This window comes from Myotis daubentonii, chromosome 13 (genome assembly GCF_963259705.1).
Source record: "Myotis daubentonii chromosome 13, mMyoDau2.1, whole genome shotgun sequence".
Classification (NCBI taxonomy): domain Eukaryota; kingdom Metazoa; phylum Chordata; class Mammalia; order Chiroptera; family Vespertilionidae; genus Myotis; species Myotis daubentonii.
Window position 1 is genome coordinate 47,807,577 of NC_081852.1, and position 27,429 is coordinate 47,835,005.

Consider the following 27,429-nt stretch of genomic DNA (forward strand, 5'->3'; position numbering starts at 1 on the left):
TGTGCCCGGCCCCCGCGTAGTAACGGAAGTAGGGCGTTGAGCCCGCCCACACTTCCGGAAGAGCTGCCAGTGCTTGGGCTGTACCGGGGCTCCTCCGCACGTGGGACTATAGTGGCGCGGCCTCGGAAGTTGAGGCTGGCTGTCGGCGCGAGGCTGGTAAGTGAGGGCAAAGGCTACCAGGGAGGAAACCTTGTGGCTCCCAGGGCTGTCCTCGGGCAAGGCCCCCGGGTGCCTGCCATGCGCCCTGCAGTGCGGGATGAGTGATTCTACCACCCGAGCCGGGCTCAGAAGCTCGAGGGGCCCCTGTAACATCATAAGCCCCTTCTATGCCACCCGATGGCTTATCTCTTTGAAGCCATAGTTTCCCCTGGACCGAAATGAGATTACGGGTCCAGTTCTCAGCAAACTAGACTGCACTTTCCTATTTCTACGAAACATAACATCCTTTGCCGACCCTCGGCTCCCTCTCTGTCTACTACTGTCTCCAGCCTTTCTAGGTTCTTATTCCCAAGTCGCTCAGAACCAGTCCCTCCCACTTCCGTTCTCACACCTCGTTCTGGTTCTCACGGTGTCCCACTTGAATCCTACTCGCCCTCAGTTTTGTTTTTCTATTTAATCTGTAGTGGATTTTTTTTTCTTGATTCAAACTGTTCTGTTTATTCTAGCTTTAGCAGTTATTCTAACTACTCCTGTCTAATTCAAGATCTTCCATGAAAAGCCTAATCCAGCGGTTCTCAACCTGTGGGTCGCGAACAATGAAAGTACATCCTGCATATCAGATATTTACATTACGATTCATAACAAAATTACAGTTATGAAGTAGCAACGAAAATAATTTTATGGTTGGGGGTCACCACAACATGAGGAACTGTATTAAAGGGTCACGGCATTGGGAAGGTTGAGAATGATTCAGTGAATTATTATGCTTTATTCTCCCTGTGGTCTAGTTGAACAGCCCTTCATAGAAAGGGAACAGCAGGCTTTTGAACAATTGTTTGACAAGTATCTGGTGCTCAAATGAAATAATTGACTTTCTGTTTTCATGCTTTTCTCTCACATTCCTTCTGCTTTTCCCTTTCCACCTGTCAAACTCCCATTCCTCTTTAACATTTAGCTCAAAAGCACTACTTTAGGATGCTTGCCTCCTTTACTGGTGCCTCATCACTTCCTACCTCTTTGATGATAGTTTTTTTATAATCTGATTTATATTTTAAATTGTTCGCATATTTTCTTAAAAGTGTTCATGTTCTTTGAAGGTAGGGGGTTCTATATTTGTTTGCGTATTTCTGACTTAACTGTAGCTGCTTAATGATATTTACTACATTGAATTTATCATTTCTTTCCTTGGAAGAAAATGTGTGGATTTTTTATTTTTGAAGGAGAGATCTTTGGAAAGGTGAATTGTATATTATCTGGGGCCTGGCCCTGAATGCTGGCTAGCACATCGGTGCTAGAAGGCACATCTCTTGCCCATTGATCACAGCCTTTAAGCAATCTTAACAGGTTACATCTCCCGGTAACTCTTTGCATTGTTTCAGGAGACCCAACCATGGCAACCATGGAAGAAAGCTTCCCCCGTGGGGGTACAAGGAAGACCCACAAATCAGAGATAGCGCCCCAGCAGTCAGTTGAACAAGACAACTTGTTTGATGTAAGTGATATGCTAGTTTGAGAGTCACTGAACACTTTCTCTGTAGTGTTCTTGTAAAGAATGAGCTCTGTTTGAGAATTGTGTTATTTTTCAGATTTGTTTCTTTTTGAAATCTGTGTTTGTAAATTGAACATGTTAGAGAGTCTGTACCACCACAAGACTATATCTTTTGAAGCATGGCAGTTAGTATTTGAGTTTGCAGCGGTCTTGTTCCTTATTCTTAGGAACTTTGTGTGGTGTTGATAAAGGATGGAGGGAGAGCATTTGATCATTGTATTTTTGAGTGGGGCCCTTGCAGCCATGTACTGGTATAAAGGTCAGAATTTGCATTAGAATTCAGTCTTCACCTACAGTAATCTGCTCTAAGGGCTGGAGGGAAGGGATCTAACATTTAATTGTATGGCTTTATGTTTATTTTATATAATCTTTCCAATGATACTATGAAATAGAGATTATACTATGAAATAAAGATCATCATTCTATGAAGAGGAACCCAGGCTAAGAGAGGTTATATAATTTAGCTGAAACCACACAGCTTGTTATGGTGGAATTGGTAGTTTAACTTGGTCTTCCTGACTCCACTTTGCATTCACACACTGTTCCCAATTGCTCCTTACTTTGGGGGACCCACTGTCTATCCTAAGTCAGGGGAGGAAGAACATTGGGAACATGACAGGCAGATTTTGGACAAGGGGAGCATTGGGGGCAAAATGGGAAAGTTTGGGTTGAAGTAGGAATTAAAGGAATATTTAGGAGTGGGGTAGAGTGGAGCAATAACAGAGCAAGGTGATAGATGACCTGTAATTGGAGGGAAAGGCCAGGATTGCTTCTTTTCATTCTTTGGGGTCTTTTTTTACCTTTAGATTTCTACTGAAGAGGAATCCATCAAAAGGAAAAAAAGCCAGAAAGGGCCAGCAAAAACAAAAAAGTTGAAAATTGAAAAGAGAGAAAGCAGCAAGTCTATAGAAGAGAAGTTTGAAATCCTTAGTATTGAGGTTTGTTAAAGTTTGGTTTTATTTTAAACGAAGTACCTGGGTTGCTTAATTTGTATATGTCCTTCGTGCTCAGAATTGAGCATCATTTCTTTCTATTATTAATTAATGCCTGGCATCATGTATTGTTTTGTTTGTTTGTTTGCTTTTTAGCTCATCCGCTGATAGCCTCATGGGACTTGTGTTTTCATAGGTTTGTAGGTTAGAACTGGCAATAAATTTAGCAATCATTCTGATTCTATTCTTTCATTTCATGGATAGAGAAACTATCTCAAAGAAGTGAAGTGGTCTTATATTCCTTAAATTTTTAGGTAACTGACATATATGTTAGTTGTCATAAAAGGGAGGAAAATCAAATGATTCTGAAGGGAACGATTCTGATTCAGCTTACCAGAAATATTTTGTTTGTCCTGTAATATATATTTTTTTAAACTGTTTAACTTGGTGCCAATGTTAGAAGACTGAAAAACTTCACATAAAAATGTGATTTCTGGCTTCTTGTAAAAGTTTAAAGGTGCTGACAACATAAGCTTGCATTCCCTCATGTCAGTAGTCCCATGGAGCAGAGTGGTGCTTTAGACCTGGCTGACACATTCTAGACAGCTATTATCCCCCCGGCCTGCTTCCTTCATTTTGTTGCCTGTCAGGTGAGGTTGGGTGGCTTGAAATAAAGTAAAAGGTGAAAGTGCTCTCTAGCACCCTAGTGCTGTTAACACTGTTGTATAACTTAGACCTTTTATGGTGCTCAGTTCGATGTTTAATTAAGTGCATTGACATATACATATATGCACCTCTTGTAGCTTTTGTATGTTAGAGTTGAAACGAGAAACCAGACCGTCCCTAACATCCCCATTTATTGTTCTCTTCCTTATTGTACTGATTTTGCTTTTTCTCTTCTAGTCCCTGTGTGAGGGGATGCGGATTTTGGGGTGTGTGAAAGAGGTAAATGAACTGGAACTGGTGATTAGTCTCCCCAATGGTCTCCAGGGGTTCGTGCAAGTAACTGAGATCAGTGATGCTTACACAAAAAAACTGAATGAGCAGGTGGAGCAAGAGGAACCTCTAAAGGTAAGGGAAATAAGTGATATACAAATAAATGCAAGAATACAACTTCATTGAGGGCTAAGAAGGAAAGGTACAGGTGCCATGACAGTTTATAATAGGAAATTTTTAATTTTTTTTTAATGAGGGATTTTGACTTCGCCCAGGGAGCCTGGAAGACTTCCCAGAGGAAGGGATGCTTGAGCTAAAGTCTGAAGGATGAGGGTGTACTAGATAAAGAAAGGAGTTCAGACAGGAAGAGTATGGTATGTAGCAGAGAGAATTGACTGGAGCAGAGACAGCAAGGGAGAGTGGTGTAAGATGAGGCTGAAGAGCTGGGTGAAGGCCAGACCATCTTAAGGATTGGTTTTTTAATTCTAGAATCAGTGACAAGCCCATGACAGGTCTTAATTGGGGTGGATGACATGTACACCGCATAAATAATAAATTGAAGAGGCATGAGTAGTTGCCTAGAGACCAATTAGGAGGCTATTGCTGTAGTCCAGGCTCTGAGATTGATGGCAGCTTGGGTTCAGTGTTTACTGAGGATAGAGGAGGTAAAAACAATGCACAGTGATATTCTGAGATAAGAAATCCTGGCCCTGGCCGGTATGGCTCCATAGGAGTGTTGTCCCGTACACCGAAAGGTCTCAGGTTCTATTCCTGGTCAGGTCAAACCCAGGTTGCGGGCTCCATCCTGTTCAGGGTGCATATAGGCAAACAATTGATGTTTCCCTCTCACGTTGATGTCTCCCTCCCTCCCTCCATCCATCCATCCCTCTCCTTTCCCATCTCTCTAAAATCAATAGAAACACCTCCTCAGGTAAGGATTGAGAAAAAGAAAAATCGAGAAAGGGGTCCTGGATTGTGAGAGATGATTATGAATTGCTTTTTGATACGTTGAGTTTGAGAAGCAGAAACAAAAATGTGTGAGACTTCTTTGTATAAGTGGTAATTGAAACTATGAAGGGGGAAGAAGTTGCTTAGAGGGAGCAAATACAGTGAAAAGAGACAAAGACTGAGGCGGGAGTAAATATTGTATTTCAGTTGCTGAATTAAAGGAGAGTTGCTGTCAGAAGGAGTGCCAGACAGATAGAGAAGACCAATGCATAAAGGATCTTGGGAGCCAGGGAGGAAACGTTTAATGAAGGAAGGAGCAGTCTCCAATGTTAAATTCTTTTTAAAAGTCACATAAGAGAAGGACTGCAAAATGGACTGCTAGATTTAGCAACATGGAAGTCATTGGTGATTTTATTGGGAGAGAAAGCAATAGAGTGAGAGGGATGGGTGGGGTGCAGATTGTAGTGAGCTGAAGAGCAAGTAGATGAAGAAGTGGAGATACTAAATATAGATAACTTTTTTTAAATGAAGGATTTTTGGTATACAGTATTATAATAGTTATATTGGTTTCAGGTATATAATATATAGTGATTTGACATTTTTACAGTTTACAATGTTATCACCCCACTAATTCTAAAAATCATCTGTGCAAACTTACACAATACTATTGACTATATTCCCCCTCACCATTTTTACCCCTCTTTCACTCCCCTTCCCTCTGGCCACCATCCCTTTGATCTTTGTAGACAACTCTTTTGACTGGTCATTTTTATAAGATATTTGGAGGTTTTCTGCTGAAATTCAAGACTGTGACTTGGCCACAGACCCATATTCCTTTTGTGAGCACGTGGTGACTGTCTTCATCGCTTTTTGGGTTGTTTGGGGTCTGAGGATAAGAAATCACTGGGCTGGGCAGTGGATTCTTGGTTCGGGGGAAGGATATGTACTAGGGCTTTCTCATTTGTTTTATGCAGGACCTGGCCAGCTTGCCTGAACTGTTCTCTCCTGGGATGCTAGTGAGATGTGTGGTGAGCAGTCTGGGCATCACAGAGAAAGGCAAAAAAAGTGTCAAGCTATCTCTGAACCCCCAAAATGTCAACAAAGTGCTGAGTGCGGAGGCCCTGAAGCCTGGCATGGTACGTATCGGGTCGGAAGAGGAGCTGGCGACGTGCCTCCTCTCTGCCCTGCCTTGTCTCCTGGGGAGTGTCTAGGCCACCTTTTACTTTCAGCTTAACTGTTACACACAGGGAGGAAGGTCTCCAGGGTGCTTGGAAATTAAAGACCTGAACCTAATCGCCTTACCTTGGAGAGGAGAAAGGGAAAGCAAGTCAAAGATTTGCTGGTAGCAAAAATAAAGCCTCAAGGGGACTTGCTGATGGTGAGAGGCATTCCTTGAAATGCCTTACTTATCTAGACTTCTTTGTAGGTTAAGTGTTCTTCGAAGGCCGTATGGCATTTGTGTGGGGAAAGCTTGAGGGCTTCTAAGAGCAAGAGATAGGGTGCACAGAGTAATTTGTCATCTGTACGAATGGATAGCCCACCACTGAATCTCTCATTCCTATAGAGATTCAGGAACAATTAGTCCTAGTTCAGAGCCTCCAAGTCCAGTAGGTAGCAGATCCTCATATAAACTACACTCATCTAAGTACTCTTGTACTTAAGAGGGGGAGATCAGTATGACCTTGTAATGTTTGGGTAGAAGCAGTGGAGTTTGGGTCAGGCCCTGAGCAGTGGGTAGAAAGGCCGGTGGGCGGGGGTGGGGGGTGGGTGGGGTAAAACTAAGCCAGGTTTCAGGAAATTGACAAGTGTTGAGAGCTTGCTGTATGACAGGTGCAGTTTTAGACACTTTATCTGAAGAAATTCTCAGGAATCCTGCGAGGCAGATAGGTATCCCTCTTACATATTTGAGAAAATGGAATGAGAAAGGTTTAAGTGACTTACCAAAAATCGAATAGTAAGTGTCAGAGCCAGATTTGAATGCCACACTGTTTCCCATGAAATATAAAGGAGGTGGGTGAGATTTTTTTTTTTGTCTTGGAGGTGGTTAGAAAGGATAAGGTGACGGCTAGAATGGTAGTTCTGTATTCTCATTATTCATAGCGCTGGGCGTGACCTTGCTGGCTTATGTCTCCTAGCTTTTGAAAGTTTTCCAGGGGAGAGACTTATCTCTGCCATTCCATTACTCAGCTGTGTATAGCACTCCTCATTGTCTGGAAACTAAAATCCTTTCAGCCCTGGAGAATTAAAGTTGATATCTTTCCCTCTTCTATCCTTTAGTGGGATGAGGTTTAAAGTTAAAGGGGGGTTGGGAATATGGGATAAAGTGTGGAGATGGATGGGAACATATGCATTTTGTAGTGGATGTTTGCTGTCTGTCCCATTACCTTTGACTTTTGAACTTTTGGTAATGCTTTCTCTTCCTCCAGTTGCTCACAGGCACTGTGTCTAGTCTAGAAGACCATGGCTACCTAGTGGACATTGGTGTTGGTGGGGCCAGAGCTTTCCTGCCACTGCAAAAAGCCCAGGAGTATATCAGACAGAAGAACAAAGGTAAGGGGAAGAAGAGGGGCCAGTGCATGGTAGTGGGTGGGGTATGTGGAGATTATACTATTTAAATGCCACTTTGATGAGTAAATTACAGAATCGTGACCCTGAAGGCTTTGCTAAGATCAGTGGTTAATTTTAACCAACAGAAAGGGGAATACGTGTGAAGGTCCAAGGAGTGGTAGGGTTTCACTAAGATCTGATGGGCCACTTTTACTGTTTCTCACCTAGAAGATTCCACTGAAATTTGGGACTCCAAGGCCTCAACCAGCACTGTACTACCTTTTTAAAATTTTCATATTTCTGTGATCAATTTTCAGGTCAATTAGGTTACTTTACTCTCTTCTTATAATTTGGTCCCTTAGAGATTGGGAATATGGGGAGTATTAGATTGTAACTGAGCAAGCAGGCCACGGATTATCTCAGGTATTGCTTGAACCCAAGTTAAAGGTCCTTCTCATAAAGGTATTTTTCCTTTTGGGGGCTCGGGCGGGCTTACAGGTGCTAAGCTGAAGGTGGGTCAGTACCTGCACTGCGTCATTAAAGAGGTGAAAGGCAACGGAGGAGTTGTTAGTCTGTCTGTTGGTCATTCAGAAGTTTCTACTGCCATTGCTGCTGAGGAGCAAAGCTGGACCCTTAATAACTTGCTACCTGGACTGGTGGTCAAAGCCCAGGTACAGAAGGTAAGTCATTTATTGTCACTACTACTTTGAAAAATATAACTTTTATTAAAGTAGTAAATGCACATAATCTAAAATTGTGCTGTTCAGTAATGTAGCCACTGATCACATATGGCTATTACACACGGGGGATATAGCCAGTGCCACATGTTGACATGATAATATGTGTGCTGATTAAAAAGGTCAAATGATATTAAAAGACTTACAATGAACTATCTCATCCTTTCTAAACCCATCTTTAACTCTTTTAGCTTCTCTTTTGAAATTTGCCTCCATATTTCTAAGTAATAAGCTTCTGTTGGTATCTCTTGGTTTATCAGTGTAGGCATTGAGTTTTAACTTCTTCTCGAGATAGATGAAGTTTTGTCTCTTAATTTTCCTTTCCCCTGCCCCAGCTTTCCGACAGAGATATATTAAAAGTTTGGTTTAATCATTATTCAGTGTTTAAATTATTATGAGTGTGTAAATGTTTTTTACTGTTGAACTAGGCAATGTATTATGGCTATTTGTGGAACAGCTTTTTTCCTGGAGTTGATAATCAGCTTTGTTTTTGTCATTTGCTAAATTCTCTTCAGACCTATCACTATTTCTTCATACACCTTATAGTTAACTTCTCTCTCACTACAATTTTCCATGTTTTCAAACTCTTTAGATAATCTCATAGGTACTTTTTCCCCCACTAGGACCCTCTTTTGCTGTCATCCTGCTCCAATCTGGACTGGTTGCTATGCAGGGCCCCACATAGCTGGTATCCTAGGTCTTCTCTTTATTGTCTTCCTGGATCCTTCCCCCCTCTCTCGGGTTTTGGAGCCTTCTTTGATTCCATGTATTCCCTTTTTTGGTTTACTCCCTCATTTTAGTATGACACATTCTCCAGAAGTATTCTTGGAAAGGTACATAGAAGGTTAATTTCTTAACCTAGTATGTCAGGGATCCCCAAGACCACTCCTAAGTTCAATTGTTCACTAGGAAGATTCCTGGGACTCAACAGGTAGTGGTACTCACGGCGATGGTTTATTATAGTGAAAGGAGGCAAAGAAAAATCAGCAAAGGGAAAAAAGTCCTTTGGAATGAAGTCTGGAAGAAACAAGGCACAAGCTTTCAAGAGTCTTCTAGTGGAGTCACAAAGGATGTATTTAATTCCTCTGGCAACAAGTTATGATAACGCATGTGCAATGTTGTCTACCAACGATGCTTCTTAGAGATTTAGTGCCTGAGGGCTTTTAATTGGGGTTGGTCATGTAGGTACCCTCTGCCTGGAATATACCAAAATTCCAGGGTCTTATAAGGAGTGTGAGTGTTTAGTATAAACCATATTGTTTACACAAACAGTGTAGGTACATTGAGCCTACGCTAGGTACTCAGTTCTGGGAGTGGTGAGTGGGCACCTTTCTGAAATCTCATTTTCAAGTCACCAGCCAAGGGCTAACATTGGAAGCAGACTTTTCTAAGGATAATAATCTCAAGCCTGCTATGTTAACTCTTTTCTGCACACCTACTATATCTGAAATCTTTATTCTACTCTCACATGTGATTGGTAGTAAAGCTGGGTTTAGAATTCTAAATCAAAAATAACTCATAATTTTAAAGCATTATTCCCATTGTCAACTGGCTGCTATTGCTGTCGAATAGCCTGATGTTGTTTTAATTTCTGTTTGTATGTGTGTGTGTGTTTAAATCTTGTCTTTACTCCTTTTATTTTAAAATGTTATAATGATGTGCTTTGGTGTGGCTCACTCTTCATTTATTTGTGCTGGACTCGTATAATCCAGAAATGTAGATACTTCAGCTCTGGGAAAGTTTCTTGTATTATTGTGTTGTTGTTTGTTTTTTTTTGAATTTAGAGAGAGAAACATCAATTTGTTGTTCTACTTATTTATGCATTCATTAGTTGAAGTTCTAATTGCTCCATATTCTCATAAACACTCATTATTATCCTTTTTATTATAGCCATCCTATGCATGTGAAAGGGTATCTCATTGTGATTTTCATATGCATTTCTAATTGTTAGTGATGTTGACCATCTTGTCATGTGCTTATTGGCCATTTGTGTATCTTCAGAGAAATAGCTATTCAAAAATTTTTTGCCCGTTTTAAAATTAGGTTGTCTTTTTATTGTTAAGTTGTAAGTATCCTTTCTATATTCTGGATACTAATCCTTTATCAGATCTTGTTTTTGTTTGTTTTAAAATATAAACTTGCCCTACCCAGTTTTGCTCAGTGGATAGAGCGTCAGCCTGCGGACCAAAGGGTCCTGGGTTCAATTCTGGCCAGGGGCATGTACCTTGGTTGCGGGCTCCTCCCCGGCCCAGGCCCTGGTCAGGGCTTGTGTAGGAGGCAACCAATCAATGTGTTTCTCTCACATCAATGTTTCTCTGTCTTTCCTTCTCTCTTCCACTATCCCTAAAAATCAATGGAAAAATATCCTTGAGTGAGGATTAAATAAATAAATAAAATAAAAGCTTATCTTGTGTGTGTGTGTGTGTGTGTGTGTGTGTGTGTGTGTGTGTGTGTGTGTGAATGCCTGTTAATATGATGTTGGACTTCATGGGTGAATTCTCGAATTTTCTTACCTTTTTTCTGGCATGTACATGTATCTGTTTATATCCTACCTTCTGGGAGAATCTCAACTTTAACTTCCCATTCTCTACTGAATTTTTGTTTTGACTGCCATACTATAAGTGAGGCACTAAAACACCATTAGGAAGTCTGTGTGCCAGAGTGGGACTTGTTGACTGGCTGATTTCGCTGTCGGGAGCAGGCGCTAATAGCAGGCTTTTGGGGGCAGCCTCCAAGTGTCATTGTTGTAAGTCTTCTCTGGCGTGTTAGAGTTCTCAGAAAGGATCAGGAGGGGAAAAGCCTGACTGCTGGATAGCTGGGTGGGGAAGAGGGACTGCATGTCTTCAGCATCTACATTTGAACAGTATTCAGAATTTTGCAAGCATTTGAGTTTTACTTTCTTACTCTGGGAAAATCACCACGTTAGCAACAATTTGTCAAGCTGGCTGTTCCCTGAGGATCTTTGTGCAAAGTGCCCTCCATCCCATTGGGAAATCCTGAGGGTGGGAGGATTGAGCTTACTGAGTGAAGAGACAGCCAGTGCCAGGAGTTGCCTTGCCACTTAGTGTGAAAGGAAGAAAGATTGATAAGGGTTAGCTGAGGGAGGAGAGACATACAATTATCCTGGAAAATGTGATTTTTCATAACATTTTCTGTTTACTGCTAGGTGACTCCACTTGGTCTTACACTCAACTTCCTCTCATTCTTCACTGGCCTGGTTGATTTTATGCACTTAGAGCCCAAGAAAGCTGGAACATACTTCTCAAATCAAGCAGTAAGTAATGTGACACCTATCTTTTCTTGATTCCAGTTGTATTCCAATCGGCTATCCAGTATCACAGTTAGCTTCGGGGCAGGTCCTAGCACTGGGTGTGTACAGGTGTGCAGAGAGGAGGTGAGGGGAATATAAAGTATTTGCAAAGATCACAAGAAACTACCAGGGGCCATCTCTGGAGACAGATTAGAGGAGGAGCCTGTGGAGGAGAAGACAACTTTTAGTTTTTATTTTATATTCCTCCATATGGTTTGAATGGGGTTTTTTTGGTAGTGAATCTTTTGCTTTTATAATTTAAAGTGTTTCAGAGGAGTATTTAATGGGGGAGAACAAGATATTTACATAGAAAAATGTATTTTAAAAATTGTTTAGAGTGTAAGACCCAATTTTGAAAAAATTTTTAAGGAGTACAACTTGGTTAAAATACTGAAAAATTATGCAATCAGGTCTTAGTAGTGATGAACTCTGGGTGATTTTTATACCTTTATCTAAAGATTCAAATTTTCTACAATGAACAGATATTTGAGAAGAAAATTCCAATAGATATTAATTCAGAATTTTTTAAATCCTAAAGTGATTTTTTTTTTTTTTTATCCATGCCAATGGATGCTATAGAGATATCTTTTTAAAAAGTTCAAATAGGCTTCTCCACCACCTACTGGTAATGTTAACATTTTGGTGAACTTATTCCCAGTAACTTTTTTCTCCCTGTACTCATATTTGCGTACAGAGTTGAGGCATTTTGCCTGCTAAAACCATGTGATCAGAGCAGGCTGTTTCAGATGATTTTAGATGAGCCCCTGCTGTATCGACACTGCCCAGGGTTTCGGTCGCATGTACATTATTGGCCTCATGGTGTTGAGGGGACCCTGGTGTATGGCCTTGAGTAAGCCGTGATGCAGTCAGACATAGTTCCTCTGGGGGACCTTTGGTTTGAATTTCCTGCATGCTGCTTGATGCACAAACCAGTTTTAGTACTTATATCCATGGCCTGGTCAGCACATGGAGAGTCTTGAGCTCTGAAAGTCTGCCACAGGGACCTTATCTCCTGTGCACTTCCTCCTGTTCATGATGTCCCTTCCCTTATCTAGGTGAGGGCCTGTGTCCTCTGTGTCCATCCTCGGACCAGAGCTGTGCGGCTGAGCCTGCGCCCCGTCTTCCTGCAGCCTGGGCGCCCACTCACCCAGCTGTCTTGTCAGCACCTCGGAGCTGTCCTGGATGATGTTCCTGTCCAGGGCTTTTTCAGCAAGGCTGGGGCCACTTTCAGACTGAAGGATGGGTCTCTGGCCTATGCTCGGGTATGCCATCCTTTTGTTTCACCAGGATCTTATCACTAGAAGGACTGTTGGGACACAAAGGTCCTCTTCTGTTTCCTTCTTCCCTTGGTATTAGTTTCCTATTTTTGAATATTCCCAAGTGTGTCAAACTGTACATAGGGACCAAACAATGCCTGTTTGTTATGTTAGAACTAGAGGCCTGGTGCACCGATTTGTGCACTGGTAGGGTTCCCCAGCGTGGCCTGTGGGAATCAGGCCTAAACTGGCAGTCCAATGGTGCCTGCTGCTCCAGCCTGTCACTCCCGCTCAGTAAGCTCGCTGCTGCGCTACTGTGGTCTCCGGGCTGTGATGGCCAGCTGTGAGCTCTGCATCTGGCGCCTGTCTTCTGAGCGGAGCTCACACTGTGGGAGCGCACTGACCACCAGGGGGCAGCTCCTGTGTTGAGCATCTGCTCCCTGGTGGTCAGTGCGCGTCATAGCAACCAGTTGACTGGTGGTTTGGTTGTTCAGTCACTTAGGATTTTATATATATAGATGCCTTAGAATCACTTTGACATATTTGATACCTAGCAGATGGTAGGTATAAGAATGAATTAGTATCTACACCAGGGCTTAGCAAAGGTTTTTGTAAAGGTCCAGATAGTAAATATTTTAGGCTTGTGGTCTATATAGCCTGTCTTAACTACTCAACGCTGTTATAGCCTGGAAGCAGCCATAAACACTATGTACATGAATGGGCATGGCTGTGTTCCAGTAAAGCTTTAGTTTATACAAATAGGCACAGCCTGTGAGCTGTAACTTACCCATGATCTAGACCAGGGGTGGGCAAACTTTTTGACTCGAGGGCCACAATGGGTTCTTAAACTGGACCGGAGGGCCGGAACAAAAGCATGGATGGAGTGTTTGTGTGAACTAATATAAATTCAAAGTAAACATCATTACATAAAAGGGTACGGTCTTTTTTTTTTTTTTAGTTTTATTCATTTCAAACGGGCCGGATCCGGCCCGCGGGCCGTAGTTTGCCCACGGCTGATCTAGACTATTCTCTGACATAGAGACTGCAAGGGTAAAGAACAGCTTTTCAGTTAGAGTAATTAATTTTAACAGGTGATCAGAGTACTATTTTATGTGTTTTTTTTTAATTTATTATTTTGATTTCAGAGAGAAAGGGAAAGGGAGAGAGAAACGGAAACATCAGTGAGAGAGAATCATTGATCAGCTGCCTCCTGCACGCCCCCCACTGGGGAATTGAGCCCACAACCCAGGCATGTGCCCTTGACTGGAATCAATCCTGGGACCCTTCAATCCGTGAGCCAACACTATCCACTGAGCCAAACCAGCTAGGGCCAGAGTACTATTTTTATGATAGGTGATAAATATGTGGTCATCTTGGTATGTTTTAATATCTGGTAGCCTCAGATCTATTGTCTCTTGCTTGTCCTTAATCACTTGGTATTTTGTAGCTCAACCATCTCTCTGATTCTAAGAAAACCTTCAATCCTGAAGCCTTCAAGCCAGGAAACACTCACAAGTGTCGAATCATCAACTACAGCCAAATGGATGAACTGGCTTTGCTCTCTCTGCGGACGTAAGTGTCATCAGCATGGCAGGAGGGGCCGGGGGCCGGGGGGTGGGCAGTGTAGAGGTGTGTTCTGTGCATTCACATTTTCTCCTGGCCTTGCTTGATGAAGGTTCCTTTGTTGCCCACATGATTTTAGTAGCCCTGAATTTTAGGTAACCTCTGCTCTAGTTTATTTAATCTTGTATTTTCCTTTTGTTCTAGGTCTATTATTGAAGCTCAGTTCCTTGGATATCATGACATTAAACCTGGGGCATTGGTAAAGGTAAGACCTCAAGCATATAGATATTCCTCCAGCTTCAGACATTGTTTATTTCACAGGTTAACTGTCAGCTATTGTCCTCATGTGAACACATTTAAAGTCACATTCCTTGCTTCTGCCTGCTAACTGGAATTTCTTTTTCTTCCCTTGGGTAACTCATCGTTTATTTCAAGGTAAAATCTTACTAATGCCACCCAGCTACAGAAGTGGTAGGTCAAAACCCTGGAATTTAACAGTGTTTATTAGACCCGGTCAAAAGTTAGTTCTGTGATAATTGAGCTACCTGGGATATGAGTAAGAAGCCATTTCCAGTTGCCTCTCCTGTTCCATTTGAGCAGCTTCCCTTTATTTTATTTTATCTTTTAACTGTGTGCACTTTTTAAAAAATATACTTTTATTGATTTCAGAGGGGGAGGGGGGGAGAGAGAGAGAGAGAGAGAGAGAGAGAGAGAGAGAGAGAGACCCAGTTAACTCAGGAGCCTGGTCTTTGAAAGAGGTGTGACATGCTTTGTTGTAAGAGGTGGAGGAAAGATCGTTCTTGAGGCGTGGCATCTTTTCTTGTTACTCCCTAGGGCACAGTGCTGACCATAAAGCCATATGGGATGTTGGTGAAGGTGAGTGAGCAGATCAGGGGCTTGGTGCCTCCCATGCACCTGGCCGACATCCCGATGAAGAATCCAGAGAAGAAGTACCACATCGGGGACGAAGTCACATGCCGGGTGAGCCTCCTGATGGGTGTCTGTTGGGGTTTTGGCCATATGGGAAGAGAGCAATGCTTTTCAGATGAAGTTTTTGCCCTTTTCCACAAAATGACCATGTAACGTCTGCAGTGTTGTGTCTGGCATTGGGAAGGGAAAACTGGCTTTATGTTTTGTGATTATATCTCAGAAAGGGGAGGTAAGGGTGGGCTGGGACATCAAGAATCATTGATGATAGCATTAGCAGCTACCATATAACATGTATTTTGTGCCAGTTGCTGTTCTAAGCACATGAAATTCATTATTTCATTTAATCTTTAAAACAACCCTGTAAAGTAAGTATTGTTACCTTGATTTTGCAGGTGGGGAAATTAAAGTTTAGGAAAGCCAAGTATTTTGCCGAAAGTCACACAGCTAATAAATGGAAGAACAGTTTTCAAATTTAGCTCTATGTAACAGTAATGTATTCTCGCTTTATTGCAGAGGTGGGGCTTGAATTAAAAGGATGGTAGGATTTGGAAGGTGGTTGAGGAGGAACAAGGGGTGTGTCAGGCACAGAGGTAGCCCAGCCAAAATTGAGTGGTTTATTTCAAAGGCTTGAATCCCAAAAGTTTCACAAAATTAAATGGCTTGAATTTCAAAGGCTTGAATCCCAAGAGAAGCTTCACAAAGTTAAAAAAGATTAAATGTGATAGTACACAGTACTTTTCATTGTTTTCATTTTATTCCATTACTTATTTTCATTTTATTTCATTACAGTGTTTTCTTGTTTTCATTTTATTTCATTACCATTGAGTCAACAAAGCGATTGATTACCCATTGGCACAATGTTTTATAGTTGTGGGGTCAGGAGGCTTAGAAGTGGAGGAATTTCTCTGCTCTTAAGGGGATGGTTTTCTGAAGGATGAGAGATGGTTGGACTCTCAGTCTTAGTTTATAGCTAATATATAGTAGTATTGAGATGGTAAATTGGTTCAGTTATTCAATCAGACAAGATGCGAGTGGTCTAGGAAGTAGCTAAGGCAGGTAGAAGTAACTGACATGGGACTCTGAAGGTGCAGTGAGATGACGAGTGTTGCTACAGTTCCAGGAGGGAGCTTATCGGAGGAAGTACATTTGAAATAGAGATGATTACTCCTTAGATAGTCAATCAGCAGGAAGCAGGGAAGGTCTGCAGCTGAGATTATTCTTAGAGGGAAAGAGAGACTAGGTCCTTAGGGACGACCATGGCCTTTGGGTTCAGGGGTTGCAGAGACCAGCTCTCTTGATAACTGGTAACTTGATGACAGCCAGTATCCTTTCCCTAGGTTTTGCTTTGTGACCCTGAAGCCAAGAAGCTGATGATGACCCTGAAGAAAACCCTGGTTGAGTCCAAACTACCTGCCATTACCTGTTACGACAACACTAAGCCTGGTCTGCAGACACATGGCTTCATCCTCAGGGTCAAGGACTACGGCTGCATTGTGAAGTTCTACAATGATGTGCAGGGACTGGTACCCAGGCATGAGCTCAGTGCTGAGTATGTCCCTGACCCAGAGAAGGTCTTTTACACTGGCCAGGTAATACTCTTCCCCGGCGGGCCCCTACCCTTAGTGACCCCATGAACACAGATTTAAAGGAGTAGCATGGAGAACTATTTTTTAAAGGATGAGGAAGACAGCATGTGGGGCACTGGGCCTGAGCCAGCTTGATGTAGGAGATGGAAACAGAACAGAGAAAAACTCTCAAGGGGCTTCATTGGATGCTGGCAAACAAATGGACCACCAGGGGGCAGTGCCATAAAACCAGTGAACCTGGGTCTGTCTGGGGAAAATAATTTTTTTAAAACTTGGGATTGTACCAAAAATTTATTCATGTCTTCTTTACCCAAAAGCTGACTCGGGGGGTGTTGTGTATAGCTCTTTTCACTGCGTTCTGATCTGATCTAGGGTCTGGGTGGCTCTCCCAAGGCCCCTGCAGCGCTGGTGGAGGGCCTCTCTCCAGGTCCAGACAGGCCCGTTGGGAGGAGTTAGCCAACCAGGTGTGGTTTCTCTCCAGGTGGTGAAGGTTGCGGTGCTGAACTGTGAGCCATCCAAAGAGAGGATGCTCTTGTCCTTCAGGCTGTTGAGTGACCCAAAGAAAGAGCATGTGGGACAAAGTCAGAAGAAAAGAAAAGCCGTTAACGCTGGGCAGGTACCCAGACTTCTTTAGACAAGTTGTTTTAGTTTCTGGTTGCTGAGAGCAGGGTGCCACTGGCACATGGGATACTGAAACCGCTGGAGGGGAAAGATTGAGGTAGTTAGCTAAGATCCTGGGGCCAGAGGAAATTGAGGTTTTTGTGGGAGAACCTCATATGTTTTTTCCTGTGTCTCAGAGCAAATGGAAGCTGTCCAGGAAAGGAAAGCTGTGTCATGGTGTGGCTTTTTGGCAGTGTACTGCTGCCCTCTTTCCTCTCTGGTCTCTAAGGCCATCCTGCAAGACTGTCTTTGCTCTGGGACCCCGAGGAGGGACTTGGGAGAGGAATGATATCACAAAAATGGGTCCCGATGTGTGTGCATGTGCGTGTGCGTGCCTGCTGGGTCTTTGGGGATGATGGTGTGGGGTGTGGAAGACAGCTTCTCTGATCTTGACCTTTCTATGGTTCCTGGTGCTGGAATTTGATGCCTCTGATCTCTGCCTGGCCCAGACGAGGCTGCTCTCTGTGCACGAGACAAGTGCTGTTTTTTTGTCTCTCTCTTCCCTGGTAGTTGGTGGATGTGAAGGTTTTAGAGAAGACGAAGGACGGGCTGGAGGTGACGGTCCTGCCCCACAACATCCCTGCTTTCCTTCCCACGTCTCACCTGTCCGACCACGTCGCCAACGGCCCCCTGTTACATCACTGGCTCCAGGCTGGTGACACCCTTCACAGAGTCCTGTGTCTGAGTCAGAGTGAGGGACATGTTGTATCCTTTACTGGTATCTGGGGAGCCATGGAAGGTTGTGGGGGAGGACATGGGTCCTCTCGGGGGGGAAACTGGGTTGGGCTGTGCTCTTAGCTGGAAACTACATGGAAAAAGTAGGCCATTTGACTACAGAAATACTTCCATAAAACCAAACCAGTGAACAAGCTTGCACTTTCCCTGTATTTCCCTGGTAGAAAGTAAGAGTGGGGTTGGAATCCTGCCGGCAGATGCTGATGGTCAGGGCAAAGTGGGAGTCCAGGGTCGGGGAGGCAGTGTGGCCTGCCAGGCCCAGCGAGATATTTCCAGTAGCTCACTGGCCTTGGCAGTGCGCTCAGTGCTCACCCCTTGAGTTGGAATAATTAAGGTAGTTGCTGTCCATCTTTTTTCCCCTTCCCCCAAAGGGATTTGGGGCTCAGAATATTCCCTTTGATCTTGTGATGGGTGTTTTGAAGGAGGACATTGCCTCTTTTTTCACTGAACATAAAATCTGCTTGGGGTGAAGTGAGGCAGAAGAGGTGAGGTAGGGTGGTTTGTGTGAGGTTGGTGGAGAATTGTGTCATGGCCAGCCCAGCTGCCAAGCCACAGTGAAGAGCCATTCCCATTTTGGTCTCCCCCAGTAATCTAGAGGCGAGTTAAGGAGAAGAATAGCACAAACTTGATACTCAAACTTGACGGCATCAGAATCATGTGGAGGGCCTGTTCAGACAGCTTGCTAGGTCCCCCTCAGAGTTTCTCATTCATAGGTCTGGGGTGATGCTTAAGAATTTGCATTTCTAACAAGTTCCAGGTGCTGTTGCTGCTGCTGGTCTACACACGTAGAGAATCACGCTAGTAGCAGAGGGCGCATAGGGGAGAAGGATGGGAAAGACGGATATTTCATCTGCCCTTTCTGGAATATTCCTTGATAAAGCACCACTAGCTCCTTTGTAGGAAGCCAGCTTTGGTCTCCACAGTAGAGGGAGGCCAGGATCCCAAGACCTTCTCAGAAATCCATCCTGGAATGCTGCTCATTGGCTTTGTGAAGAGCATCAAGGACTATGGTGTGTTCGTCCAGTTCCCCTCAGGCCTTAGCGGACTGGCCCCCAAAGCTGTAAGTTCAGCTCCATGCGCAAGGGCACAGGGTCACAGAACCTGGGGTTGATGGGAAGGAGCAAGAGACAATCCCTTGAAAGATTTTCAGGGGCATGGCATGGAGGCGCTTGGCTCTGGGCACAGGGCTGAGGTTCAGTCCGGGCTCCTATTGCCCAGCTGTGTCCTCCTGGAGGAAGGGATACCTTTCACTTCACACTGGAGCAATGGGTAGATGGGCAGAGGCCCAGCATCCAGTGTAAGGATACTGAACCTGTTTTTGTACTCTCAGCATGTTAGATGGGGAAATCGATTTTCCTGAGCAGCCAAGTACAGGTGTTACAGCCTGCTGGGGTTTTTGAGGTGTTATGGTACCAGAATACCCTTGGAATTATCCCCACCCTTAAGCACCACGTCTTTGAATTTTAAACTTTTCAAACTGGAAAAGAATCCTAGGGATCCCGTGGTTGAACCCCTCAGGCCTGCTGAATACACTGAGCCAGAGCTGGGAGGAGTCTTACCAGAGTCCGTGTAACACAGTGGTGAGCATATGGCTTGTAGCTCATTTCTGCCACAGATAATTCATAAATATTTCTTCCCTTCCATAGATTTGTCTTTCTGGTATTTTGTCTGGGAAAATCACATTTGCATCTCCTGCCAGAACAGTTTAAAAAATGGGAGCAGAAGGGAGGACCCCAGAAACATACATAGTGAAGGGAGGAGGGCTGTCATGGACAGCGTGGGGGCACCCTGGCTTGCCCCTGATGGGCCTTCTTGGCTGGATGCCCTCTGGGAGGCTGTGTTGGGCAGCCTGGGCCTCTCCTGTTTTTATGGAAGGGCAGTGGAGCTGCACTCAGAGGGCCGGGGCAACGTCCTGGGTCCTATGTGCCCTCCCCATCTCTCAGACTCCTTTCTGGGCACATTAACTGGATTGTCTTAATAGAGACTTCTTTTCCTTTTTTAATGTTCTGCCCATTCCTTTTAGATCATGAGTGACAAATTTGTGACCTCCACAAGTGACCACTTCGTCGAGGGGCAGACGGTGGTTGCAAAGGTGACCAATGTGGACGAGGAAAAGCAGCGAATGCTGCTGTCGCTGCGGCTGTCGGACTGCACTCTGGGAGATCTGGCTACCACCAGCCTCCTCCTCCTGAGCCAGTGCCTGGAGGAGCGGCAGGGCGTACGCAGCCTCATGAGCAACCGAGGTGGGAGCAGGAGGGAAGAGGGTGAGGGTCAGGGGTGGGGAGCATGTCTTATAACTTATGCCCGCCTGATGGGTGTATGACATAAAGTGCACAAATCCTTTAGGGTACAGCTCAGTAAATGTGTATAAAATCAGCACCCCTGTTTAACACCACCCGGCTTCAGGTAAAGTTCGTTACCAGCATCCCAGAAGTCCCCCTGTGCTCCTGCCCAGTCCAGAGCCACAACTTTCCTTAGTTCTGTGGCCTCAGGTTTGCATGTGTTGTGAATCCATTCACCTCTTCACTTTTTGTTCCGTTTTCAACAAATATATAGTGGATGATAAATTGGAAAGGGACCCGCTAGAACACTTTGTGAGGGGTTATTCCGACCCTCCTAAGCTTTGAACCATTGTGTCAGATTGTTGGAACCCTTTTCGGGATTCAGGAATAAGAAGCTTGAGAGGGTAGATTCTAAACAGAAAGAATGAAAATTCAGAAACCAAAGGAAAGCATGTGTTACTGGCATTTGCTGGCTATATGCATGATTCGTGGCCAGGTAGGATTAGCAAGAGGCAGAGGTGTCTCCCTTTATGATAGGACTTTTCATGGGTATGGGACAATTTTACTAAAAGTGATTTTACCTTCACTGTGGTTCCAGCGCTCCACTGTTGCTCTATGTAGTAGCTCATTTCTGAAGGAAAAGAATGGTAAGAATGTTTCTGCTTGCTAATTCCTGTTTCCTTTGGGTCTCTGGTAGACTCTGTGTTGATCCAGACGCTGGCTGAGATGACACCAGGGATGGTCCTTGACCTAGAGGTGCAAGAGGTGTTGGAAGATGGCTCTGTGTTGTTCAGTGAGGGCCCAGTGCCTGGTCTGGTCCTGAGAGCCAGCAAATACCATCGGGCAGGTGAGTGCTTTGGTTTTGCCCACCATGGTTGGTGGGGGAAACCCTTTGCCCCTTGCTTCCTCTCCTGGACTCAGAATTTCCAAATATATAGGGTAATGAGCTGATGCGGTAGAAACTTGTGGCATGCAATCAGGACAACGGACAGCAGGGCTCTTGGAGAGATGCTGTCTCCCTCCCCGCTCCAGGGGGTGATCATGTTGTGTTTGGTTCTGCACTGCAGGGCAGGAGGTGGAATCTGGGCAGAAAAAGAAGGCTGTGATCTTGAATGTTGACATGTTGAAGTTGGAAGTACACGTTTCCCTTTGCCACGATTTGGTGAATAGGAAAGCTAAAAAGGTAAGCTTGCTCGTGGCTTTCATTTCCATGATTTTAAAGGCATTTTACATCCCTTCAATCCCACATACTTTGCTCAGGGATTCTGACACAAATGCTTGGAGATAGGGTGGATTTATCTGCATCATTCCCACCCAGTTTATACCTCTCATCCTGGTGTAGTTAATAGCTCAGACTTTCGGGTTCAGATAATAAATTTTATGGTCACCTCTTTTAAGGGCCAAGCAGGTTGTGTAAATGAGTGAAGTGAGCCAGGTGGGTGGGTTATAGGGAGTGGTAGCAGTAAGTGCTGACAGCCTGCAGCCCGCTGAGGGACAGAGACCATTCGTTTCCATTTGGTTGTTGTCAGGTGGGAACATCTGGGTCTGGTGTTGCTGTCTTTGATTTTTTAAAATATAAATATTTTTATTAATTTCAGAGAGGAAGAGAGAGAGATAGACTCATCAATGATGAGACAGAATCGTTGATCAGTTGCCTCCTGCATGCCCCCCAACTGGGGACCTAGCCCACAACCCGGGCATATGCCCTGATTGGGAATCAAACTTTGACCTCCTGGCTCATAGGTTGATGCTTAACCACCAAGCCACACCAGCCAGGCTATCTCCGAATTTTAAGAAAAGGCAGAATTTAGATTTTTTATTTGAAGTAAGAGTGGGAAAGGTTGAAAACCATGTTTTAAAAACATAGTATGACCCAAACAAAACATGTCTGTGGGTAGTTCTGACCTCCAGGCTGCTCATCGACACCCCCTCCTGATACTTTTGTGTGAGAGAAGAATGGGTTCAAGGAAATTCTCAAAATTAGTAGTATTTTTCTCTGGATGACATATATTTGGTCTGTCTAAAAGTTTTAAGCACCCAATTGTGTAGGGTATGGTGCAGAGAATTACATATGTATAATCCTTAACCTCTAGTTGCTTGTAAGTTTGAGACTTTGAGAGACAAAGAGAAATAGAAAGCAATACTAATCCCTCAGTAAGTGTCCTTGCAGGTCCTTGTTCCACTTTATCATCCAAGTGAAGCTGGTGCACTTGGATGCACAGTTTGGACATGAGCACAGTTTGGATTTGGGGTCAAGATAGACTGATTGGCTTGCACATAGTAAGCTCTCAGGAGTGACTCTATTTGTTGAGTGAAAGAGTTAAAAATTGGGGGAGAGCTGTAGAACTAAGAGAGTAGGAGCCAGTGTCTTAGAACTGGAGAATAAGTAGAAGTCACCTGCTGATTCCACTAGTTCTAGGGTAAACAGAAGCTAACTGCAGGTGATTCTGATCTAGCCTTGGGTCCCTGGACTCCAGGCTTTTCCCAACCTCACCCACTGTATTATAGCCCAGTGGGTGATGAACGGGTCCTGTGCTCTGTAAGAAGTGGGAATGGTGGGTTTCCTCTGTTTTCCAGCTGAAGAAAGGCAGTGAACACCAGGCGATTGTGCAGCACTTGGAGGAGTCCTTTGCCGTTGCTTCCTTGGTCGAGACTGGCCACCTGGCAGCTTTCTCTCTGACCTCTCATCTCAATGACACATTCCGCTTTGACTCGGAGAAGTTGCAAGTGGGACAGGGTGTCTCCCTAACTCTCAAGACCACGGAACCCGGAGTGACTGGCCTTCTCTTGGCTGTTGAGGGACCAGCTGCTAAGAGAACAATGAGACAGACCCGGAAGGACTCTGAGACGGTCGACGAGGATGATGAAGGGGATCCGTCCATGGTTGTAGGGTCTAAAAAGAAGCACACCCTCTCCATTGGGGACATGGTCACAGGGACTGTCAAGTCCATTAAGCCCACCCATGTGGTTGTGACCCTGGAAAATGGCATCACTGGCTGTATCCATGCCTCCCACATTCTAGATGACGTTCCAGAGGGCACATCTCCTACTGCCAGGCTGAAGGTTGGGAAGAAGGTCACTGCCCGCGTGATTGGAGGGCGAGACGTGAAGACGTCCAAGTATGGAGGCTTTGTGGGATAAGTGGTTTGGGGGGGAAGATTGTGATTGTGGGAGAAGGAATGGAAACTGAGGTAGGTTTCCAAAAGTTGCACAGGAATCATTTTTTTTTTTTCAGTTAACAAAAAACATTCACCAAAGAATCCTTTTATATGCCTTTTTAAAATTTTGGTGGTATAGTGGTCAGGAGCATTGGTCTAGAATCAGATCTAGTTTCAGACTTGCCATTTAAGATTATGTGTCCAGGAGATAAGTAGATACTTCACTCTCTGAGTTTTATTTTCTTAATTTGTAAAGTGAGAGTAAGGGTAGTGACTACCTTGTAAGGATGTTGTGAAGGCTGAGAGAGCAGCTAGTACATATCGTGCCTAGCAGGCTGCCTGACACATAATTACTGCTCAGGATACATCAGCAGTTATTACAATTCATCCCACCCTGCGTCCGTTACTTATATTCATTTACTTCAAATCTTGTTACAATATGTTATTGTAGCAGAAATCCTTGCTATAATAAGGAAAGCAAAAAAAAGACTGCAACTTCTAGCTAATAACTTGCATAGTAATTTCAGTAACTGTGGAATCTTTACTAAGTCATTTATTCTCTCTAGACCTCAATTTCCTAATTTTCAGAATGAAGGAGTTAGAGTAGATAGTCTATAAGGAAAATTCTTTTCAGGGCTTCATATGACAATCCTAAAAGATCAGATGAGCTGGCTCCTTAACATGTACTGCACAGGATGAGAACGGGACCCTGCAGGCCCGACACGTCACCAATGGGTGGTGTGGCAGTGGAACAGTTGGTTTTTAAGCTTGGCTTGGTGGAGAGTAGAAAGAAACTGATCTCCAGAGTATGATGTCACAGAGAAAAGAGAAATGATTTGACCTTATTTGTATTCCCAGGTTTCTCCCAATAAGTCATCCCAGGTTTATCCGAACCATCCCGGAGCTGAGTGTGCGGCCAAGGTGAGGGGAACCAGTAGCATGGTCTGGAAAGAGCTCTGGGCCTTGGAAATAGGAACCCGGGTCCCAGGATTGATTGTGACTGACTTTGCCTCTCTATCCAGGTTGACTGCTTCTCTAGTAAGGATATTTGGCTCTCAGACAGCTATTTTGTGAGGTTAATCTGAAATTTAATGTAAAAACTGTAATCAGGGCTTAAGTATCATTTAAAGGCTTGATAGCGGTTCTGTTTGTAGGCATGTAACAAAAAGAAATAATTTTTGCTCTCAACCCAATTCCCTAAATAAACAACACCTAGCCAAGAATATCTGTTCTCTGAGTGAAGACTACTGTTTGGTGACTGGAATTTTAGGTCATGCTCTAGTGGATTCTACAGAGGGGTGTTCCAGGAGGGATTCTAGGTGGAGAAGAAGTAAGTAGTAGTTCCATGTAGTGGTGGGTGCAGTTTGGGATAATTTTTTCAGAGGATCTTAAGCATTTTGATCCATGGGCCTATCTGCTTCTGTTTCTTACATTAAAACAAAACACAGCCATTCAGAATCGATAGGCCATCGGTGAATGAAGCTAGGTTCCTGGCTGTCCAAATGGCTCTGCAGACTCAGCCCGGGATCCATCGCATTGGAAGCCTTGTGTGCTTAGGGTTATTGTGGAAGGGCCTCTTAAGTAACTCTCAGGGGTGAGGTTTGGTCCCTGTCCTAAAATGATCAGAATAGAAGTGGAATATTTCTGAGAAGCCTTGTATCTGAGGTAAATATTCCTGAAACATTGAGTTCCAGATGCTAACAACACTTTTAGAACTTCAAAGTAAGCCCTTTACTTCCAGAGCATTGAGATTTGGTAGAGCACATAATTCCTATTTGTTTAATATCTGATTTCAGACACACACACACACACACACACACACACACACACACACACACACATATTTTTATTAATTTCAGAGAGGAAGGGAGAGGGAAATAAAAACATCAATGATGAGAGAGAATCATTGATCGGCTGCCTCCTGCATGCCCCACACTGGGGATCGAGCTCGCAACCTGGGCTTATGCCCTTGGCCAGAATCTAACCTGGGACCTTTCAGTCCACAGGCCAATGCTCTACCCACTGAGCCAAACTGGCTAGGGCGTTCTATGACTCCTTTGAAGTAAATTGTAGACTGATAACTTTCAGACCGCATTTTCCTGTTGCTCTTCTGAGAAGAAAGAGAATCAGGAAAGTGATAATGGCAAGGTAGCATAGGGGACAAAGCCCTGGATTTTTGAGTCAGAGCCTGACTTCACCTCCTGCTTCAGTAGCATAAAATGAGTTTAATAACATCTACCCTGCCTCATTCACACATGAGAGTGTTGTCACATTCAGTGAGAGCTTATTTGTGGAAGCAGTTCTGCTAAGTATAAAGCAATAGCTAAGTATTAAGAAAGAATTAAAATATGTTTGTTTCCTAAAATTACAAAGATTATTGTAGGTTACCTACTGTATAGCTTGTTCACACCTATGTGAGTGAAATGGAAAAGATTAGCTGTCATGCAAGTATTGTGAACCTTCCCCTGAAGGAGAGAAATGGGGGCGTGGAGGGTGTGTATGAGTTGGGGTAATCCTATATAATCTGTCCATGGCCAGTTGGGGGAGGTGTTTTTAAGCCAGGGTTTGGTTTACTCTTTCCATTGCCTTTCTGCAAACAGTGTGCTGGAGAAGGATGGCCATGCTGCTCTCAACACTCACTCTGTTAGCCCTTTGGAGAAGATTAAACAGTACCAGGCTGGTCAGACCGTGACTTGCTTCTTGAAGAAGGTGAGTAGTGCATGCCTTGCAATGTGATGCCATCCTTTTCTCAGAAGAAACGGAGAAGCTGGAGAGGGGCCATTAGCACTAGGCTTTGCTACCATGGTGGTTCATGGGAGATGATAGGCCTTGCTCCTAGAAAACTTTCTGGTCTAATCGAGGAGCTAAATTTATAGCTTATGAAGCAACAGTTCAACATGTTTATAGATTAATTGTACAAAATGGAAAGAAAAATACACGATAGAGTAAGGTTTAAAATGAATGCAAGATTGGACTTTAGATTTGGTCTTTTGTAAAGCAGATGTGATGCAAAACGATATGTAATTGGGTGACAGATAGTGTGTTCTAACCCCAAGTGGAGCGGGAGTTCAAAAAAGGGGAGAGATCAGTGAGAATTGTACTGGTTGGGATATATCGGAGAGAAAGGTGGACTGGGCTTGACCTTGAGGAATAGCTCCTTCATTGTTGCCAGATTCTTCTATAAGTATCTATCTGAGCATATCACTGGTGCTGACCCCTTTGTTTGCCTGTTGTAGACATTCATAAACCCCACATGCCGTAAGGCTCTTCACAGTCTGATCTCACCAATCTGGTGTACCAGTCGAGTTGAAAATCGCCTCTACCTTTTTCCCTTCTTATCTTTATTTGTATTCTGTACCTGGAGTGCTCTCCATTCCTATTGCCTGTAATCCTTCAGGCTCCAGCACAGATAATCCTCCCTTATTACTGATTTCTCCTATATATTCGCATAGCATATTGTACTTTCTTCATGATGCTTGCTGCTCTAGTTATTTGCATACTTTCACTTGATTTATTCTCTGTAGATTGTCATCTCCTTGAAGGCAGGGCCTGGCTTTGATTTATCACTATCATGCCATGTGCATAATGGCTGCTTGATAGATGTTTTGTTAGATTGACTTGAACATTGGGATGTGTGTTTAGAAGACTGTGTAAATAGTAAAGGATCAAGATCTAAACTGATCTAGAAATAAGACACTGAAGCTGCTTAATAGTCACTGGGCTCAACTGAGCTCCATGGAGGCTGCAGAGGTCAGGGGCGTGGTCCTGATGCTTGAGAGCCTCTCCAGGGTCTTTTTTGCTGAGCACCAAGAGGGAAGCACATCCTGCCGGGCTGGCGCAGGCTCTGAGCGAGACTCTGAGTGAACCCTATGAGAAGTGGAAGTTGAGCTTGGGCAGTAGGATGTTGGAGTGGATTTCTGTCCTTTGGAACAATGAAGGATTAGAGTCCTTTCAGCCCTGTGATTTTAGGAGATGATATTTTAATGGAGGTTAAAAAAGAAATGCTTGTATTTGTTTCATTTCATTTCTCCTCCTGTTTTTCCTCCTCAGTACAACGTGATTAAGAAATGGCTCGAGGTGGAGATTGCTCCAGACATCCGGGGAAGAATTCCCATGTTGCTCATTTCTCTTAGCTTTAAGG

At 43.8% G+C, this 27,429-nt stretch overlaps 1 protein-coding gene across 2 annotated transcripts in view; it reads left to right on the top strand.

Moving 5' to 3' along the window:
* The first annotated feature begins 10 nt into the window (after positions 1–10).
* The window catches only part of PDCD11 (programmed cell death 11), a 37,399-nt gene continuing 9,980 nt past the window's right edge, over positions 11–27,429 (top strand). Inside the window, exons 1-23 of one of the 2 annotated variants that reach the window (XM_059661276.1) lie at positions 11–156; positions 1,539–1,651; positions 2,515–2,646; positions 3,544–3,711; positions 5,499–5,660; positions 6,951–7,074; positions 7,570–7,751; positions 10,975–11,082; positions 12,174–12,380; positions 13,822–13,946; positions 14,142–14,202; positions 14,772–14,918; positions 16,205–16,456; positions 16,935–17,069; positions 17,624–17,818; positions 18,738–18,908; positions 19,872–20,091; positions 20,828–20,977; positions 21,198–21,313; positions 22,708–23,249; positions 24,147–24,209; positions 25,889–25,997; positions 27,339–27,428. In XM_059661276.1, the coding sequence (XP_059517259.1) occupies positions 1,550–1,651; positions 2,515–2,646; positions 3,544–3,711; positions 5,499–5,660; positions 6,951–7,074; positions 7,570–7,751; positions 10,975–11,082; positions 12,174–12,380; positions 13,822–13,946; positions 14,142–14,202; positions 14,772–14,918; positions 16,205–16,456; positions 16,935–17,069; positions 17,624–17,818; positions 18,738–18,908; positions 19,872–20,091; positions 20,828–20,977; positions 21,198–21,313; positions 22,708–23,249; positions 24,147–24,209; positions 25,889–25,997; positions 27,339–27,428 (3,561 nt within the window). In that variant the 5' untranslated portion in view covers positions 11–156; positions 1,539–1,549. The remainder of the gene's footprint in view (positions 157–1,538; positions 1,652–2,514; positions 2,647–3,543; positions 3,712–5,498; positions 5,661–6,950; positions 7,075–7,569; positions 7,752–10,974; positions 11,083–12,173; positions 12,381–13,821; positions 13,947–14,141; positions 14,203–14,771; positions 14,919–16,204; positions 16,457–16,934; positions 17,070–17,623; positions 17,819–18,737; positions 18,909–19,871; positions 20,092–20,827; positions 20,978–21,197; positions 21,314–22,707; positions 23,250–24,146; positions 24,210–25,888; positions 25,998–27,338; position 27,429) is intronic. The other variant, XM_059661277.1, reaches the window with a different exon arrangement.